The sequence below is a fragment of the Sander vitreus genome, chromosome 4, assembly GCF_031162955.1.
Source record: "Sander vitreus isolate 19-12246 chromosome 4, sanVit1, whole genome shotgun sequence".
Classification (NCBI taxonomy): Eukaryota; Metazoa; Chordata; class Actinopteri; order Perciformes; family Percidae; genus Sander; species Sander vitreus.
Genome location: NC_135858.1, coordinates 27,219,525 through 27,240,251, shown reverse-complemented (window position 1 = coordinate 27,240,251; position 20,727 = coordinate 27,219,525). Strand labels below are relative to the sequence as shown.

At 40.0% G+C, this 20,727-nt stretch overlaps 1 protein-coding gene and 1 long non-coding RNA gene across 2 annotated transcripts; one reads left to right on the top strand and one right to left on the bottom strand.

Moving 5' to 3' along the window:
* Positions 1–492: 492 nt before the first annotated feature.
* On the bottom strand, positions 493–5,704 carry lsm3 (LSM3 homolog, U6 small nuclear RNA and mRNA degradation associated). Its single transcript, XM_078249257.1, has 4 exons — positions 5,613–5,704; positions 3,016–3,126; positions 2,574–2,669; positions 493–1,293 (listed from the first exon to the last, which is right to left on the bottom strand). The coding sequence occupies exons 1-4, from the start codon at positions 5,631–5,633 to the stop codon at positions 1,213–1,215; spliced, it is 309 nt and encodes a 102-aa protein (XP_078105383.1). The 5' UTR covers positions 5,634–5,704; the 3' UTR covers positions 493–1,212.
* A 398-nt stretch (positions 5,705–6,102) lies between these two features.
* On the top strand, positions 6,103–8,243 carry LOC144516329 (uncharacterized). The gene is made up of 2 exons (XR_013501833.1): positions 6,103–6,152; positions 7,292–8,243. It is a non-coding gene; the product is annotated as an uncharacterized LOC144516329 (long non-coding RNA).
* The last annotated feature ends 12,484 nt before the right edge of the window (positions 8,244–20,727 follow it).

Sequence of the window (20,727 nt, the reverse complement as noted above, 5' to 3'; positions counted from 1 at the left end):
GTTGGCGGTTGATTTACTGTCAATCGACTCATCATTGCAGTTCTCATTTTTATCCGTTAGTGATAGAGAATAAACTGTACAGTTTTAATTGGTGTTAGTTTTAGGGCTGCGACTAACGATTATTATCATAGTTGATTAATCTTTTGATTATTTTCTCGATTAATCGATTAGTGTTTGGTTTATAAAATGTCAGAAAATGGTGAAAAATGTGGATCAGTGTTTCCCAAAAGCCCAAGATGACGTCCTCAAATGTCTTGTTTTGTCCACAACTCAAAGATATTCAGTTTCCTGTCACAGAGGAGAGAAGAAACTAGAACATATTCACATTTAACAAGCTGGGATCAAAGAATTTTTACTTTTGTCTTTAAAAAAAAAAAAATTACTTAAACCGACCATCAAAATAGTTGCCGATTAATTTAAAAGTTGACAACTAATCGATTAATCGTTGTAAGTCTAGTTAGTTTTACACAAGAATTGAAGAATCCAAAAACATCCAAGAATTACCTTTTTTATTTAAGTTATTGAAACCAAATCCTTACACATCTTTACACATCTGAGCATGATGTACTCCCAAGTCCCACAAACACTACAAAAATAATATGTATAAAAAAAAAAAAAACCTTGAACTAAAACCGTCCCAAAGAAACTCAAACTTCCCAAATACTCACAGATCATGGGTTTGGAGTAACTGCAAGACCTTTGCTTAGAACCAACATAAACAAAAATCACGTAAAACCCCTCTGCTCAGTCTGTTGTCTGGTAATACTTTTGAAATACTCTCGACAAATCAGGCCAAAACAAGTTGATGTACACACCTGAAGCAGTTCAGCTTCTTAAAACCATGATGAGACATTTGAAGCTGCCTCTTGTACTCGTAAAGACTGGAATAAGAGTAATTCCAGTCATTAAAAATAATATTACATTTTTACTGGTTTACAACTAAACCGGCGGGGATGGAATAGTTTAGATTTGGAATAATTGCTCTACTGATGGAAATCAAATGAAATATCCAGGTGGCCTAAAAGCATCACCCATAATGGCAAAATCTATCTAATAACAATTTGCCTAAATGAAAACTTAAAAAATAGGCCCTCTTTGTCCAAAACAGTCCTTCTTGCCTCGGGTCACAACATGGTTTATATCCTTGCAGCCCGACAAAAGGAAGTCCCAGCTGTCACAACAACGCTCCTCGGCACCAGGAAGTGGTCAGGGTTAGCCCACCCTGAGGGGCGGAGCTACGAGGACAACGCCATCTCCTCGGACAAACAGCATGGGGATGTTCCTCTTGGTCGACTAAAAAGACACCACAAAAGCATGCTATTACTATACAATGATGAGCCACATTCTCAAAGGATTCTACAAAAGTACCTCCAAAAATTAGCGTAGAAATCTAGACGCACCCTAGCGGCAGCAAATGTAATTTGCAGCCAGGGTTGTCTAGCAACTCTCCGTTGGCTTGCGAGCTGGAAAAACCAAACTCTAGTCAGGCCAATCACATCGTGTATAGAGTCGGTGGGCGGGCTTAACATAATGACGGCAGAGTTGCGACGGTTCCACGTGAATTCCCTGCTACTAGAAAACAAAGACGATGGCTGCTGCTGGCGAACAGCAGTCTTTCGCTGTTCGAAAGACCGCTGTTCGCCAGCTGGCTTTGGCCGCGACTCTGGAAGACTTGAAGTTAAGCTTTTCTTTGAGAAAAGAACAAAGAACGGCACTGAAGTCATTCTAATCTGACTACGTCACCTTCTTCGTTGTTCTGGTTGGTTGTAGCGCTATCCTATTGCGTGCAGAGGGAATTTGAAAGACAACCGTTTACAACAACCGCCCCTCGGATTGAGCCCTGCCAATGGCGAGTTCCAGTTCCAGTAGCTTGTCAGGCTATCTAAAAATGTATTTAACAGAGAAAACTAAGAATATATGTACGTATTATTTCCACATGTGTAACACAGTGTGTGTGTTATCAAGACTTTGGTTTCAAGCCTGACAACAAGGAAACCCAGTTATCTTAAGGATGAATGCAGATATGCTTTGTATTTTAATGAGGACTTTGTAGCATTGTAGTAATGATTTAACTTTTCATAAAATCTTCTATCATAGTACTATGGAATAGAGCCAGTGTGATAAAAAGGCCAACCCTGTACTGTATATCAGCCAATATTAGCTTATTGCAGATATACCCATGTCAGTGTAAATCTGTACTGATAAGTAATAGTTTGTCTACCAGGGAGCACTGCCACCATAAAAAATGAAATGTCAAATGTTCATACAGATTTTATTTTTTTCGTCCTTCAAGGTCTTGGAAAAACCAAATCCTCGTTCTACACGTCAGGGGTCTATCATTTCAATAAGGGGCCCACAAACGTATAGCATTTTGTATATCAAATGCATATTCTCATACAGCATGCATTTAAAACGCCACTTTGGAAGTAGAACGATGTTGCTAAAGCAGAATATTGTAGTAAAGCAGCATTATTCTGTTGTTTCATGGAAAGCTCAGGATGCCCAGACTAGTGTAGGAGCCGAGATTACCACAGCTGTAGTTGTTCAGTGAGAAGAAATGAGAAATGTTGTACCTTGTACAGTTCTTCATAAGTCTCCTCATCAATCTCCACCGTCGTCACCGTCTCCTCCACGTCACCCAAGATCATGTTCAGGTGCTGATCGTAGGCCTGGGGGGAATAAACAAAACAAAAAATATTAACTGGGAGAAGTGCAAACACAAAGCTTACAAGAGCATAAAAAGGTCTGGCCTGCTCCTCTAAAATGTAGAAACCCACTACAACCACAACTGAACACACTGTCTAGGTGTTAGAGGGTTTGTTTTTTTTGGGGGGCATTTCTGCCTTTATTAGATAGGACAGCTGAGATATGAAAGGGGAGAGAGAGAGGGGGGGGGGGGAAGAAGACATGCAGGAAAACCGGGAAAGGTCGGACTCGAACCCTGGACCTTCTGCGTCGAGGAATAATAGGATCCACATTTTTACAGTGTAAGCGGATGCCGGGCGTGAATCTTACGTGCAGTCGGCCACGGAGCTCCCGGTCATTCCTCATCTTGACGTAGATCCTCTCGTCTAGACTGAGTCTGATCAGATCGAGTGGCTCCTCAACCGTGTTGGTACTCGGTTGCTGCAGCACACATAAAAGGACATTAGTTGGACCTGTGACAGATGCAGATTTCAACAACTTCAGAGACAAAATGAAATGCGCTGCTGCTTCCACAATTCCATGAGGTTGGCAAACCCATTTGGGATGGCCTTCCAAAACAGAGATAAGTGTTGTTAAACAACACCCCTGATATTTTCTTTTTTAAACATTTTTAATATCATTACATTACATGTCATTTAGCTGACGCTTTTATCCAAAGCGACTTACAATTGCTATATATGTCGGAGGTAACACACCTCTGGAGCAACTAGGGGTTAAGTGTCTTGCTCAGAGACACATTGGTTGATGTATCGCAGTGGGAATTGAACCCAGATCTCCTCCCAAAGGCATGTGTCATATCCACTGCGCCATCACCACCCACACATCACAAGGGATTTATTTTCATTCTTTCTTTTAGAAGAACATCTGCTTAGCTCTGCGACTCTAGTATGATAAGTAAATGCGAGGCACACACTGGGGCTACAGCTGGTGAAACGCTTGGTGCAAAATTTAGAGCTGCAACCCAATTTCCCTTATTCAAAGAGGAAATTCAGCCAGCAGCAAAAATTCACTGCGCCCATGGGAGAAAAAACCCCAAAAAAAACTAACTGACAGCGGAGGAGCTGCAGAAGATCTGTAATGAGAGGAGCGACAACAGATACCTGAGGAGAGGAAGAAGTGTGTGTGTGTTTGTCTTACAGCTTCTAACTTTGAGCCTGCACACCAAACATGGTGCAGACAAGTTTGGACTTGTCCATCAACATTTTACAAACCAAAACCAAACCTTTTGGATCATCTTGAATTAAAATGGCAGAAAAAAGGTTTGGGGAGCAACGCGTGGCCTGTTGGGAGGACAGTCCTGCAACTCTTTGTTTTCAGTGAATTGTAGTATCATTAAAAACATAACTAATTCTGCTTTGAAAACGCCATGCATCTAAATCAGACCTAACCAATGAAAACGGACACAACACTGGGAGTAGAGATGGTCCGATACCAGTTTTTGCTTCCCGATACAGAACGTTCTTTTATTATGTATTTTGACAGTCAGTTATAACGGAAAAAGAACATAAATGAACTACTTTAACGTATTTTTTCTTTAGGGCTTTATTACGTGGTATCAGATCGGTGCATAAACTCCAGTACTTCCCGATACCAGCGTTTTAGGCAGTATCGGAGCCGATACCGATACTGATACGGATATCGGAACATCTCTAACTGGGAGGACAGATTGGAAAGAGATGCAGCTGTGGTGAAAAGTCGATGAGATAATATTGTGTTCTTCACTATAGACCCCACTGTGTTTTCTACATTTCTATAGACACATCGGTCGCCGGTTAAAAATCAAATCCAGCCAAAGTGGAGAGGAGACAATGGAGTCAATACAATCAATAGTATCTATTGCTAACTTTTGGTTTTGGGCCTTAGTGCATATTTAAACATAGATACAGTGCTTGGCATAAGTGAATACACCCATGCTAAAGTTGACTTATAAACTTTATATCTTTTGGAAATTGATCTTAATGCCTTAATTAAAAAAAATGAGGAAAAATCCAATCTTTAAGGACACCAATTTTCTTTGTGAATGAATAATGTATCGTAAATAAATAAATGTCCTTCCTTAAAATACAGGGGGCATAAGTAAGTACACCCCTAAGTTAAATTCCCATAGAGGCAGGCAGATTTTTATTTCTAAAGGACAGTTATTTCATGGATCCAGGATACTATGCATCCTGATAAAGTTCCCTTGGCCTTTGGAATTAAAATAGCCCCCCCATCATCACATTCATAGCCTGATTAATGTAAGATCGTATACCTAAAACGTGGCGAAAATAGATTTTGTATGGTTGTTGACCGTATTTTCTGATATATATGGAGTGAAAGGTATTTTGGATATCTCTTTTTTAGATTTCTGTAGTGGAAATGTATGCAAATGAGGGCATTTTGTATTAGAAAATGCGTCATTTGCTAATTTAAACGTAGTAACGTTAGTTCAAAAAACATGTAATACAATACATTGTTGTCTTAATGTAAGCAACGTTAACTGTTAACGTTAATCAACTTGGGTCGTTTCTTGGTTGTATCTGTTGAAATAGTTTCCCTATTTACCTGCAGTGTCTTCTATTAACCAGATTTTATCCCAACAACACAACAAAGAAAAAAGAAAACTTAACTGAAACACTGTGCAGTATTATATTAAGCCGTTTTAGCTCTGACTGGTCAACAAAACAGCACCGCCAATCAAACACGTTTTTATCATTTTGACGGTAGCATTACATGCTAATCGGGCTAATTTAGCTAGCTTGTTTGACAGGCCGCTCCCCGCTATTACCAAAGCTAAACAAACAAAGTGACACGTTATCCCACCAAAACATGCACACAAGTAAAACTATCTACTGGCCTGCTTTTAGGGTAAGTATACACACGCTGTGTTAAGGAATAACTGTACAATTTGCCGCTGCTGCACCAACCTGCTCAACTTCGTCCGCCATTGGGTTTGAGTCTGCGTCGTGTGGCTAGACCGGAACGGGGGGTGCCAGGTCCGTAAAAACCCGCGATTTTCATAACAGGGCATAGGACGGGCCTGCACTTTTGTTTGCAAGTAATTTCTCCTGTATTAACCTGCCGGATAATTATAGCAATGAACAGTGTTTGTTCGGTTAAGTATAGTGTTAACACCTGTTTGCATGTACTGAAAGCAATGTGCAAACAAAATAACGTGATGCAGTGGTGAAAAAAAAAATAGTAATCATTTAGATCTGAACCAATGAATATTTGCTCTGTCCATTCTTTTTTTTTTACAGTCTATGATCTGAACACGTCTTCCCCCCATGGATGTATTAAGAGAACGCCCCCCACCACAGTACGCACTACTCATACGTGCTGAAGGATAAACTGCAAACCTGGCAACCACTAGATATAGATAAGCAGTAACACCACTCTCCTCCTCTTTCTTTTTCCAGACCTTTCCATCCTCAATATCTAGCTAGCCTTCAGCAAACTGCGCAATGGTAAGGGATTTTTCACCCCCAAACATAAGTATTTGTTGCCACTTTAGACTAATTTTCATTCACCAAGTAGACGCCTAAGTATTTATGCAGGCTATTGTCTTATTTCGAGCGAACAACTGTCCAGTTTGCAGCGACGTTTACAGACTATCGCGTTACATGTCAGTTGTGAGCTCAAGTTAAACTAAGTGTTATCCACTTAAATTAAGATAGAAAAGAGGGTAAAAAAACAAAAATAATAATATAATATCGTCAACTACTACTGACTGCACGTTATGACCAGCTTGTAAATGTGAGAAGAACACTGCGACATTTATCCACGTAAACAAATATGCACACATCATTTAGGCGTTTATTTTAGTGAAACATCCATGTATGAAGCTATCTCTTATTTTTAATATACGTAGATTTATGTCCAGGCTTAGCTAGGCTATATCATGTGACTGTATTCCCAATGTGTTTAACGTTATGCCACGTAGGCTATATGCGTGTGTCCTTCACTAGGTTGGAAAGTTGAATAAAATGACGAAGGGTGTAGGCTAATTAATATGCGTTTACTACGTTTAATATGCCATTACTTGGGATTTACTTTGACTTTGTTGTGTTTACGTTCCTTTCTGTTCATATAAAGTGTGTGTGTGTGTGTGTGTGTGTGTGTGTGTGTGTGTGTGTGTGCGCGCGCGCGTGTGTGCGCCTCCTGTCCCAGTTCAGCCCAGTGCTCCATACTGGGTGTTGGTGCAGGCTGAGGAGGCAGAGCAGAGCAGTGGCGATACCCATTCCACCCTCGGCTGCAGCATAGCTCTGTGGTGGAAGAGATCCCTGCTACAAACTAAACACAACAGATGACTTGTGACACTAAACTACGCTAGCGTTTGACAGATGACTCACATTTCGAAGCCGCTAGATATGCGCTTGTTTGCTCCTCTGCGCGTGCTTGTTCTGCCATAAGAAACATATACAGAGTGTACAGAGGGAGAGGGAAAAATAGATTCATCAGTAATCATTAACTCACACAGAAGGGGGCGGTGTCCTAGGAAAGGTAGATGGTGCAATAATACTTACACTGTAACAGACTGTGATAACATTGCTGTCCTCTGGTCACTCTTCTCTCTTTATCTCTGCTCCATTATCACATCCTGCAGAATCCAATGTGGGACAGACCAGCAGCACGGTGACGCCCAACAGCAGTCCAACTGAGAGAAGCCGTCTGTTTTAAACTGCTGTAATAAACTGTATCTATTGGTTACTGTTTACCTATACGTAAAAACAAAACAAAACCCAAAGCTATCGCTAATGTAGCAGTAGAGCGTGGCTGTTAGGATAGAAGTGTGTTTTTAGCAAAGAAAGTGAGGAAATTGAAAGTAGTTCTCCTGGGAAGTCTGGTAATATTACAGGAGTTGTTAGATGTCATACAGCATAACATACAATTTTACAATGACTTTTTATTGCATTGTGTGTGTGTTGTCTGTCTTTTTAAGTTACAAGAAAGGAGAACTGTGTGTTTGAACTTTGTATAATTGTGTCGTTAAAGAGTTCACTGGGTATCAATTTACTCTAAAACACTTTTTTGTCATTTTTCTTAAATGTCTGAATTTGATGCCTACTGTATACACGATCAGTCAAAAGTTTTGGGTCACTTAGAAATTTCCATTCCACTCCATTGTAAACAGAATACCAGCTGAGATCAGTTACATTGTTTTTTTTTTAACCAGGGCAGCAGTTTTCTGATGACATTACGTGTTTACATAATTGCAAAAGGGTTCTCCAATGTTTTCTCAGTTAGCCTTTTAAAATGATATCAGATTAGTAAACAGAACGGGCCTTTGGAACATTGGATGAATGGTTGCTGATAATGGCCAATGTAAATATTGCATTAAAGATCAGCCACTTGTTTCTACAACAGTCGAGAACCCTTTTGCAATTATGTAAGCACATAATGTCATCTGAAAACTGCCGCCCTGATTAAAAAAACAATGCAACTGATCTCAGCTGGTAGTCTGTCTCTAATGGAGTGGAATGGAAATTTCTAAGTGACCCCAAACTTTTGACCGGTAGTGTACATTAATATAATAAAGTCACATTTTGTCACTTTGACAGGTTGTCTGTTAAATCTTTCATTGTCGGTTCATCAGAATCAGAAAAGCTTTATTGCCAAGTACGTTTTTTACACATACAAGGAATTTGTTTTGGTGTTCACGATGATGATGTCACTTGTGTTTAGGAGCAAAAATACCTGAAATTAGAATGTAAAACCAAGTGCAGAGGGCCAGCATTTTCTCTAAAAAAAGCTTTTAGAAAGGAAGGAAATATGGCTACTGACAACCACTGAGGATTAACCATTGTGAAATGAGCTGTTGTTGTTACTTAAGCTTAATTTCTAAATGAAAAATGTAGTTCCAGGTTTGATGTAGCCAAGGCCACACGCGTTGCTGCCGTTCTACAGTATATGTAAGCCCGACTTATTTTAAGCATAAAAAAGTTATTTAGAACTCAGAGCCATGTTCTCATGGTAACAATCAGTGACAGCTGCTGAATAGTAGAACATGTGTTTCATAATATATGGTTTACAATATTATTGAGCGTGCTGTGAGTAACCCCCGCAATAACACAATTAACTGCAAATTTTAACTACTTAAGATTGGCAAGAAGTACATGTGTATCAGGCCAGTATCACAATGTTAGACTTTGACAATGGCTTAGAACTAACTAATAGACTTTAGATGCAGTCATCTGTTGCATAAAGATTCTTCACTGTCTTAATTAGGGTTGAATTGCATTTTTTTTTAATAGATTATTTTTTGGGGCTTTTCTGCCTTTATTTGATAGGATAGCTAGGTGAGAAAGGGGAGGGAGAGAGAGAGAAGACATGCAGGAAATCATCACAGGTCGGAGTCAAACCCTGGACCTCTGCGTCGAGGCATAAACCTCTCAGTATATGTGCGCCTGCTCTACCCACTGAACCAACCCGGCCACTGAATTGCTGTTTATTCTGGGTAAATTAAGATCTTTTTCAAAACAAAAAAAACATGGCGTGTCAAACACCTCTTCTCACTGCTGTATATTTTCCAACAGGTTACTACAGCCTCAAACTATTTCCCCTTGTGTTTCTTGCTCCACAACGTTGTTAGAAAACCACAAATTGTTGACCACATTTATTTTCTTTTTGCTGTCACTTGGTGGCACCTAGTCTCGCATTGCCAGACCTTCCTCCACAGCGCTGCGGAGGAGGGTCTGGCTAGTCCACACAGTATTCCGGGAAGGGAGAAAAACGTGCTCTGGTTTACATGTGTACGTTCAAAGGTTGTTTTAGTCGTGCGATAGAAAACTCAGATTGGACAGATAGTCTAGCTAGCTGTCTGGATTTACCCTGCAGAGATCTGACGAGCAGTTAACCATAGTAAAATAAAAGTTTAAAATTCCAACACAGAGAAAGCGGAAGGTGACGGACATCCGGCCGTAAAGAGTGACATCCGGCGGAATTTCCGCCGGCACCTGACCAATCCTGGAAATGGTAACGTCGTGCATATGGTGGCGTGGCACATGTCAGCAGGTGTCACTGTTACTATAGAAACACTGGTCAGAAGGTGTCTCTGACTGTTAGTATGGGGTGGAAACAGGTGACTTTTATGAACTGATATGGACTAAACAAAGTAGTGACCACCACAGAATTACTAAATGATGTGGTCATGTATCTGTAAAATATGCTCAGTGGTGTTTTAAGCCCCCAACGTCGACTTCAAGGCACCTAACACCATAGACAGTATATAAGAATGGACCAACAGATCCCGTTGCTCTGGATGGAGACCAGTGAAGGCTATTAGAAGCACTTTTCTGGTGAGCGCTGAGCGTTACTGCGCAGCCTCAAACTGAGAGAGACGACGTAAATGTGACGTGAGCAACCTGTCTGAAAGTTGTAAGTCTTCTGGTAGCTGTGCCAAGAGAAATCTCAATCATTCCCAATCTTGCAGAGACGGAGAGCGTAGGTATACGTAAGGAGATAACATGGACACAGGCTAATTATTGCTAACTAAAATGCTACTTAACATTAGTAATTAAACGTAAATAGCTAATGTAAGACGAAACTATACGGTAATTCCTCTACAATGCGACAGTAAGTCGCGTGGTTATGACACAATCGTTAGCCTATTTTTACAAAAACGTCTGCTACAGAGCCATAACGTGAGGTACAAGGTAATGGAGCCTTTTATACATTGTCGTGTTTCTTTAGAAATAAACAATGGACAAATAAAGTCTTTAAACGCTTCAAATGTAAAGTTATTCACTGTCAAAGTGACGTCAAAATGAATGGCAGTCAATGGAATGCTAATGTCGGGTGATCGTTTTGTAGCATCAAAATGGCGCCATAGGAGGTTCGAGCTTACCCCGTTGCCTAACACTAACCTTAACCCTAACCATTGCCTAATCCTAGTGCCTTCCAGGCACCAATGCCTGGAAGACGACGTTGGGGGCTTAAAACACCAAACACCGTAAAATATAACTAAACATGCTTTAAAACATCAGTGCTTTCTTTTATGGCTTGATAGTTACGGTGTCATTTCAAGACATAAAATGTCGTTACCCTCCAACAGTGGATCTTAAGCTGGATCCAGAAAAACAAATGAAGGAAAAAAATAAAACCAAACAGACAAATGTATTTCAAAAGGCAGCCAGGCAAAAAAATAAAATGGCTTGTAGCCATCTTTATGTTGTTTGTAGCTGCCAATAAATCTAAGAAAGGTAGCCTACTGTTATTTTCCAGCAATCTAACCATTAAGAATTTACAACTGAACCATGAGTAAGTTGAGTACAATTTATTTATAAAGCGCTTTTCACAGATAAAAAAAATCCCAAAGTGTTTTAAATAAAACATACAAGATTATACATATTAAAACACAGTGCACCATTCAAATCACAAAGTTAAAAAAAAAACAAATAACTGTATTTGTGAGGCCTATTTACTGTCGAAGCAGGCAGATGCTATCACAGCAGCGTCCACAGCAGGTCAGTGTTGGACCACAAACAGAGTTTCTCTTCCTGGCCACTGAGTATTTCAGCTGCCAATAGATTTGAATAAATAATAATAATAATGATAATGAATAAAAAATAATAATCTGTCAAGAACATGTCATTCATCATCAAGGTTTTTAAAGTGGCACACTGCTGTACCCTCAAAAATGAAACCTAAAATGAAAAATAATTCCACCGAAGGACATTTTCAAATCAAATAATCCAAAAGTTCTTTTTAAATATTGAATTATTTTCGTATTAATTTAACAGATCACAGAGAGACAGGTGAGATTAGGAGAGAGCGAGACAGCATCTGACAAAGGTCATAGGCAGGCCTCGGAATTTAACACCCGACCACGCGCCAAATGTGGGTTCATTTTGCCTTCGGCGGGTGAAACCGACCTGCCACACTGGCGGATAGCCAATGAGAATTGAGTGATTCATTAGTCACTGTTGCTCTTTCAGATTTCAACCAAGTCTGCCCTTTCCTTGGATTTGAGCTCAAAAATGTGGTGGCACATTACTGGGATGTAGAGGCCGGCTGAAACAAGTCACCAACAAAAAGATGAGGATTTCTTAAAGAAAAGTAAAAGTTTTACAGCAATACCAAGTGGACAGTTGGCGACGACGGCAAGGTTTGTGAGTGGCTGATTTACGACAGCAGTACAGAACAAATGGACTGCAGTGACTGTCGTAGTTATGGCTCAGAGAAAGTGTAAGGTTAAATCCTTTGTAATCTAAAACTAAAAATGTACATTATACACATATATATATATATATATATATATATATATATATATATATATATGCTCGCATTTCCTTATTTCACCTTTATGAGACAAAACAAAAATGGCAAAATCCATTACAGTTATATATCACTTTATTATAGACACTCAAAGCACTTCGGGGGGGGAGGGGACTACTCTCTACCACCATGTGTAGCACCCACCTGGGTGATGCACAGCAGCCTTACAAAAGCCTGACGCTCACCACACATAAGCTCGGCAGAGGAACATGTTTTCAGCGGTGGGGGAAACCAGAGCACCTGGAGAAAACCCAGGCTGACACAGGGAGAACATGCCAACTCCACACAGGAAGGGTTCGAACCTGGTACCTTCTTACTGCGAGGCCACCACGCTAACCACAGGTGCCACCGCGCTGGGTGTGGCTAGCGCATTTTGAAATCCACCTGCCACAGTGGCTGGTGGCTAAAAAAGTTGACTTCAGGTCCTGGTCATAGGTCATATTCAACCAATGAGTAATCTGTTAATTATTTACTTGATGATGAAATGTGAGATGCAGCACCTTTACATGTTTAACCAGTTAAATTAGACAAAGAATGAACAAGCCAGGGTAAAGCAGCATTACATTTCAATTACCCACTATTGGTTTGATTTTGTTTTTTTGTTGACAATTTGTTTTCGTATGGGTGGAGACATGAGCATTCCACCCATATTTAATTACTGAACAAGTCATTACACAAGCCTCAACTGAAACAGTAAGGGTTTTCCAATAAACTGTTGACACAATGTTAGAAGCACACTATTCAATTGTTTCTAACATTATTGTATGCTGTTTTTTTAAATTTTGACTAAGGGGTCTAGCCTAAACCGTCAAACCAAAAGTACACAAAAGTATGTGCAGTGTTTTCCCTCCGTTTGTGGAAGACTTAGGTGTGCGTATTTGGCGGGGGGGTTTAGACGTCTTTCCTCCAGTGTTTACGTTATGTTAATTTAAGAAAAGCATTTTCCCCGTACATTTTGCGTCTCTTTCTGGGTTTTTGTGTCTCTCTCGTCATTTGTGTTTTCTTTGGGGTCATTTGGGTCTCTGTAGTCATTTGGCGTCTCTTTGTACTCGGTTTGTGTCCCTTTGGGGTACTTTTGTGTCTCTTCATTTTGTAGCATTATTATTACCATATCTGTGTCAAAAACATTGAAAAAGCTAGAGCAGATAATAAATAAATAACTCTCAAAAAGCGTAAACACAAAACTTAGAGCTAAAGAAGTCCAACTACAGTCATTAGATCTGAGAAAAGTCTTTTCGTTACATTCATTTGTGTGCTGCACCTAAACCTTCTACTGGCAGGAAATCCCTGATGTGGACAGGGGCGTCTGCATACTTTTGACCATAATGTGTGTGTGTGTGTGTGTGTGTGTGTGTGTGTGTGTGTGTGTGTGTGTGTGTGTGTGTAAAGAGGAGACACACACACACACACACACACACACACACACACACACACACACACACACACACACACACACACATACAGTAGATTCACACCTCATCACCAGTCCTCTTCATCTGCGTTGTTTCTTGGAGATTACTCATACTGACGCATTTACATGAATGACATCTTATCCATCTGGAAGAAGACAGATGCAGCTACAGAAATCTGCCACTTATTTCTCTGTGTGGCTGTATTTATATGGACTGTAATGTTCTAACACTGACCCAGTTAAGACAACTCTGCCATGAAAACAGCGTCTTACCTTGTCAAAGATGGAATAGGCTCTATGCTGCATATTGTATATTATTCCTGTTGACAACACACACAGCGAAAATATTATTTACCCTTGCTCAGCCAACATATTTGCTTATTTTGATGTTCCTGGTTAATCGATTTGACGTGAGTGTGTCACTTTTCATAGTGCTGCTGGGAGGTCGAATGAAAGGTTTTCTTCTGAAATGAGATAAGCACATTTTAAAAATAAAACGTCACCTAGTCTGACAAAATGATTGATGGGACATAATAAAGATTATGACTTCTTTTTAAAGGACATCAGGTCACTTTCAGCTGCACAAGGCAACTTCTAATTCTGGCATCTCCAAGGTGGGAATGATTTAATGTGATGTCAGTAAAGTGCACACAGCGCACTCATGTTTAGAAATGCATTTAGTCCATGATGTCTGGTGCCAAGAACACAAGAGATTAAAGAGGGAAAAACATTGTAAAGACAAAAGTTGTCCAGCTTCCAATGGATGAAGCGCCCACTACTGCTGTTTCGGAGACAGTTGAGATTCAGCACTTCCTGTGAGTGCATTTCCATTGCCAAAGTCATATTTTAATTTAATAAGATTGGCCAAATCAACAGCATCTAAATGAATGTCAATGGAACATTCTTCTCAATTTTTTTATTTAGCTCTTTAGTGCGTACATTTTTGGTATTTATGTTATTGAAGGTCCGTTACAATCAAGCCATTGCCAAATGAGTTGATAAAAAGCTAGACTCGCATTGCCAGACCTTCCTCCACAGTGCTGCAGAGGAGGGTCTGGCTAGTCCACACAGCATTCTGGGATGACAGAAAAACGTGCTCTGGTTTATTGGCATTTCTTTAAACCAATCACAATCGTCTTGGGCGGTGCTTGGGTGGTGCCTCTGCAAAATAGCCTCGGGAAGGAACTTGTGTACATTCAAAAGTTGTTTTAGACGAATTTCTGGCGGCAACAGACCAATCCGTCGCGGATATAGACTAATACAAAGCTAATTAATCAGCTACTCTCTTTTGTATTTCTCAGTGTGGCTATTTTCAGTCTCGAGTGAAGATAATCACCTCTTCTGAAGAGTCTGTCCTGTTTTTGTTTTTTTATCCGTGTCCTGAGTGCTGTGACAACTCACAGATATTCATGTTTCTGTGTTTTATTTCAGAATCGTAACAATATTCGCCACTGCTGTGCCGCTTGTAACACGGCCAATCTGCCAGTAACAATTCTCTCTTCTGTCTTCACGGGCAAACGAGGGACGAAGCGGCGAGCAGCTGTAGCGTTAAAAGATCAGACACAAGCAAACTGCAAAGCCTACACAATCAATCAATCAATAAATCAATCAATCAATACATTTTTGAACTATCACGTGTGTTCCTGTACACTAATATAAAAATATGTGCATCATTTCGCCATTTTCATTGGAAGGTGTAGAAATGACCTTCTAATTATGATCTAACAGTGACAATGTTTACAAACTACCTTCTAATGAGATATAATAAGAGGAAATAAGGCTGATATCCTACTTTATTTTACAGTACAGTTCTGTTCTTATGTGTCACTAATTACCCACTAATAAGGATGTGACTGGGAAATAAAGATGCTTATGTCCTGCAGCTTCTACAGCCTACGGTCGGATAGAAACATTACATGTTCATATGTCTTAACTGTGGAAGTAGAGCATCGATAAAGCATGTATAAGTATCGCATACATATATACAGTATGTACCTCCAGGCATGAGTGACTGAAAGTTGCGGCAGATGTGACGACGTGGTTTGACATTACCAGTACTTTTCTTCTAATAAGCATGGGTATTTGGTCTCTATAAAGAGTGTAATTTGGTACAATATACTGTCTAGATAGAGTATATTTTGAGTTTAATATGGCAATATGTGCGTTTCTAGTTACAGCATAATTTAGGTGTATGGTTTCTTATTAGCGTCTAACTGGGTTTGTTTTCTGTAAAGAAAAAAAAAAAAACATTCTTGTTTTGGTCTAATTTGATACAAAGTAAGGCTTATTATATCTTATTAACATACATATAATGACAGGATAATTTAGTTAGGCCTTTAATTATGGAATAACTGTTCATTTTCTGTTTAAGAAAAACAACATTATTTCTAATTTGATACAAAGTACGGCTTATTACGTTTTTTTAATGTACCGAAAAAATGAACACTACACTAAGTGTACCATCCGATTTTAGTCCGATATGGTTTTATCTCACCTACACTTACTACATTCACAATTTTGGTATTCACACTCATTCAGTGCGAGGTATCAGAGCCAGATGGCAGAACATTTCACTCCAGACAAATGACATAACAACATGTCGTTCCAACCACGCCATCCTGTTGGCAGGTTCCCCCAGATTTTAAACAAAAGAGCCAGAAGTCTGAGTGTTGTGACACCAGCTCTGCTCAGTCAGAACAATAAAATGTTATTTTTTTAGTTTATCTTTGTATTACTTTTGAATCCAAATGCTTATCTATGTGTCTTTGAATTTATATGATAACTGCCACCAAAACCACCGAGCTGTTTTCATTTGAAAAGAAATTGCAATTGCAGAAGCCTTCCTCTCCAAAGTGACAACTGTGATTTTCTTCACTTGTAAAATTATCTTTTAAATTGACGAACATCATATGTGTAATTCATGGCTCAATTCAAACAGGATTAAAAGATTATTAGTCTCTCCCCGTTCACTACTGTACATATCTTTTCCGAAGTAAGGTCCCATGGTGGTCCATATCCGGAGCGCTATAGCCTGTGCCTCAGCCACGTCCGGTAAATTGATTAATTGGTTCAACAGCTTGAATCGAGTGGCCCTGCCAATGCTGCCTCTCTTCATCTAGCCAAATAACTTAGCTTCTAGCAAGCCGGTTTGCAATCTACAACCATGCGTAACGTCAACTTGGGAAAACACTATGCTTTGCGTAGTCTAGTTTATTCGCTCTCAACCATTCTTTTCTTTTTTTGCGACACTTTAAAAGTTTGCTTAAAATTCGCTTGACAATTAGATGGAAACATGACTATTGACTGCTGTTTGTCCGTACATTGACTTCACATTTCCTCCCCTTTAAAAAAAGATGAGATTCATAGTCCGTGTGACAATCTAAAAATAAACTCTGACAAGAGGAGGAGGAACCAAGACACGAAAGTTGAAAAATGGAGGGAGGGGTATATAAAAATAATGAATTGTTCAGCATGAGTGATGAAAGTGCGTACCTGTTAGGCCTGTGTGACCCTAGAATAGCCCTGCAGTCGTTAAAAAGTCATTCTGCCCTTCACTTTACAGCAGTGACTGACAGACTGATTTATATCAAATTAATTATGGATGAAGCCAAAGTCAATGGAGCAAACTGAAATACAGATGAATTTACACATATGCACATGCAAATGTACTAATGTATGCACTGGCAAAAAAAAACACAAAAATACAAAGTGACACTTGCAGCGAGCTGGTTCAGAGTAGCGTGTCTCCTCTGTAGCTATTTCTACAGGATCTATTTAAAACCCAAGCTGAGGAGGAGACGAGGACGACAGGGCCTACAGAGGACCGCAGGGAAAATCCATTAACATCTACTCTTCATTATTCATTCCAAAATGGAAAAAAGCAATAAATAGATCTGCCCTTTGATGATGAGCATCCAATCAGCAGCACCAAATCATGCAGACAGACACAACATGTGAACAGGGAATTGAAAAGTCCAATGTACTTGTGCATGTTTGACATTTCTATAATTCATTGTATTTATCAATGTTAAGTTCTAATTTTATTTATTTCCCAGCTTCCCTGTAAAGACGAGATCAATGATTGATCCGTCTTGGTTTTTCCAGGCAATGCGCAAATTGGGGTCAGCTCTACTGCACTCCAGAGGGTGGTGGCAATGCAACTGAACCCGTTTGGTAACTTCCAAAAAATGGCTGAAGAAGAACAACTTGTGCATTTTGGCAGCAAAGAGACATTTGGAAACGCTGTTGCTTCCGTTTTGGTTTGAAAACTCCGGGGTTGTGCTGTAGTCTGTACGGGCACAAACAGAGACCTTTGGAAACAACGACACACGTCCCTCAGTCTTATCGGTTAGGTAGGCTTACATACATTTCAGGAACAGTTCCATCTAGTGGCACTGATACGACTGACGTCACATGACCAGCTGGTGGTCGCCTAATTTCGTAGGATATCATACAAATTGGTGTGCGTGCATTTTTGTACCATATCACACGAACCCCGTTGATGAGAATGCGTTGAGCTGGTTCACAGATATAGCTACTTCCACAGGCCACTCATTGCCATAGTTAGACTTGGTCCTTGGTTGCATTTGATATCGGATCTGATCTGACCAAGACGCATGAAGTGTAAATGAAATATCTATCTCATTGAGATCACTGGATTAACAGTTGGAAATATAGTCAAAACTATGTATATGATTAATATTAGGGACATATTTGTTTTTTCTCTTGGTTCAGTTTTTACCCAATTGATTAAAACATATATATAAAATATAAATATATAATAATAAATAATTAAGGCATTGTGGTGCCACTGAAGTTTTCGGCACCAGAATAAGTTCTGGTTTTCTTTGGTTGAACTTGTGTCTGTTTGGTTTCTGTGACAGAAACCAAATATGGAGAACGGAGCTAAAGCAATTTAGTCTGCGACCCACTGCTGGCTATTTAGAGCAATGTGAATTAGAGCAGGCAGAAATGATAGCTACCTGTCATGAGGTAAGACATCTCCTATACGACTGCAGAGAGAAAATGAGAGGAATAAAGGGAAATGAAGGAAGAGAGGGAAGAGGAAATGGAGATAAAAAAAAATGACAAGAAGGGGGAACAGAAAAGGAGAGCTGATGAAAATGAAGCATATATCAGGAAAAGGAAAGGCAGGGTGAGAGGAGAAATTTGAGCAGGGCAGACAAGAGCAGTTTATATTGAAGGCCTGGAGCCAGAGGGCTGTAACCTGCATTTGGGGAAGAAATTGACTCAAGTAAAAGCTCTCCAAGAGATCCCTTGGGATCCCTGATATAAGTATTTCTGTCATAGGCGTAATGTACAGGGGGGATGGGGGGGTTACAACCACCCAATAATCAAAACTGGTCAGTGCAACCCCCCATTATATTTCCTTTACATAAATAAAGACATTTGCACCATGCCTTGATGCAGAAATGGCACAAATTGTTGCAGAAAAATTCACCAGAATACAGGAGAGTGTTTGATGTGCTCAAAATTTACATTTTGCTCAAAAGTGGATATCTCAACCCCATGGAGGTAGGCCATTCTGATAGACGATTCCTGCCTGTTATCATGGAGGCAGGCCATTCTGATAGACGTTTCCTGCCTGTTATCATGGAGGTAGGCCATTCTGATAGACGTTTCCTGCCTGTTATCATGGAGGTAGGCCATTCTGATAGACGTTTCCTGCCTGTTATCAAGGAGGTAGGCCATTCTGATAGACGTTTCCTGCCTGTTATCATGGAGGTAGGCCATTCTGATAGACGTTTCCTGCCTGTTATCATGGAGGTAGGCCATTCTGATAGACGTTTCCTGCCTGTTACCATGGAGGTAGGCCATTCTGATAGACGTTTCCTGCCTGTTACCATGGAGGTAGGCCATTCTGATAGACGTTTCCTGCCTGTTACCATGGAGGTAGGCCATTCTGATAGACGTTTCCTATCTGTTACCATGGAGGTAGGCCATTCTGATAGACGTTTCCTGCCTGTTATCAAGGAGGTAGGCCATTCTGATAAACATTCCCAGCCTGTTATCATGGAGATATACTCTGATAGACGTTTCCTGCCTGTTATCGTGGAGGTAGGCCATTCTGATAGACATTTCCTGCCTTTTATCTAGGGATTGCTTCAGAGCTCGAACCTCCTATGGCGCCATTTTGATGCTACAAAGCGATCACCCGACATTAGCATTCCATTGACTGCCATTCATTTTGACGTCACTTTGACAGCGAATAACTTTACATTTGAAGCGTTTAAAGACTTTATTTGTCCATTGTTTATTTCTAAAGAAACATGACAATGTATAAAAGACTTACTGTCGCACAGTAGAGAAATTACTGTATAGTACAGGAGAAGCTTGCAGGCAGTTTCGACTTACATTAGCTGTTTAAGTTTAATTACTACTGTTAACTAGCATTTTAGTTACCAAGCATTAGCCTGTGTCCATGTTATCTCCTTACATATACCTACGCTCTCCGTCTCTGCAAGATTGGGAATGATTAAGATTTCTCTTGGCACAGCTACCAGAAGACTTCCAACTTTCAGACACGTTGCTCACGTCACATTTACGTCGTCTCTCTCAGTTGGAGGCTGCGCAGTAACGCTCAGCCATCACCAGAAAAGTGCTTCTAATAGCCTTCACTGGTCTCCGTCCAGAGCAACGGGATCTGTTGGTCCATTGTTATATACTGTCTATGGATGCACAGAATCCAGATTTTTGGGGTTTGGCTAAATACTGAATCCACTGGTTAAGTGGACAGAATACCGAATCCTACTCCCATCATCAGTCCATTAACACAGTAAACACATTAATGAAGTAAACAACGTCCACAGCCTCTAAAATAGTTAAATGTGTAACCAAGGGTTTCTTATATTGTCTAGACTCAGGTTTGGCTTTAAAATAAAGACACAGGCTTCCAATGCCGGAACCAAGACGGCACTGCATGTCTCACTTTATTCCACCCTAACACAGTCAACCGTTAGAAAATACAACACTTTATTCACTTCCATTTTTTCCCGTCACAATAAAAGCTCTATGTTTACTGTAACTTCCTCTTAACCTTCAACAGAGAGGTTACACGATAAAATACCTTACAAATGTAACAACTTAATGTTGACATCACACGATCTTTCCACATCGTAGGAAAGCACATCACTATCGCCAGATGAATGACAATTTTGTTTGGTGAATTTTCGCTAACCAGTGTATGATGAAGGCATGTTGGGTGGGTGAAATTAGAAAGATAATGTTAGTTAACGAGCAGCAGTCACTCCGCTCCCACTGTAGGGAGACTCTGAGAGAACGGCTGACAGCCCGGGAGAGTCTGGTTAACAAAAGTTTTTAGCTGTGACTGTCCT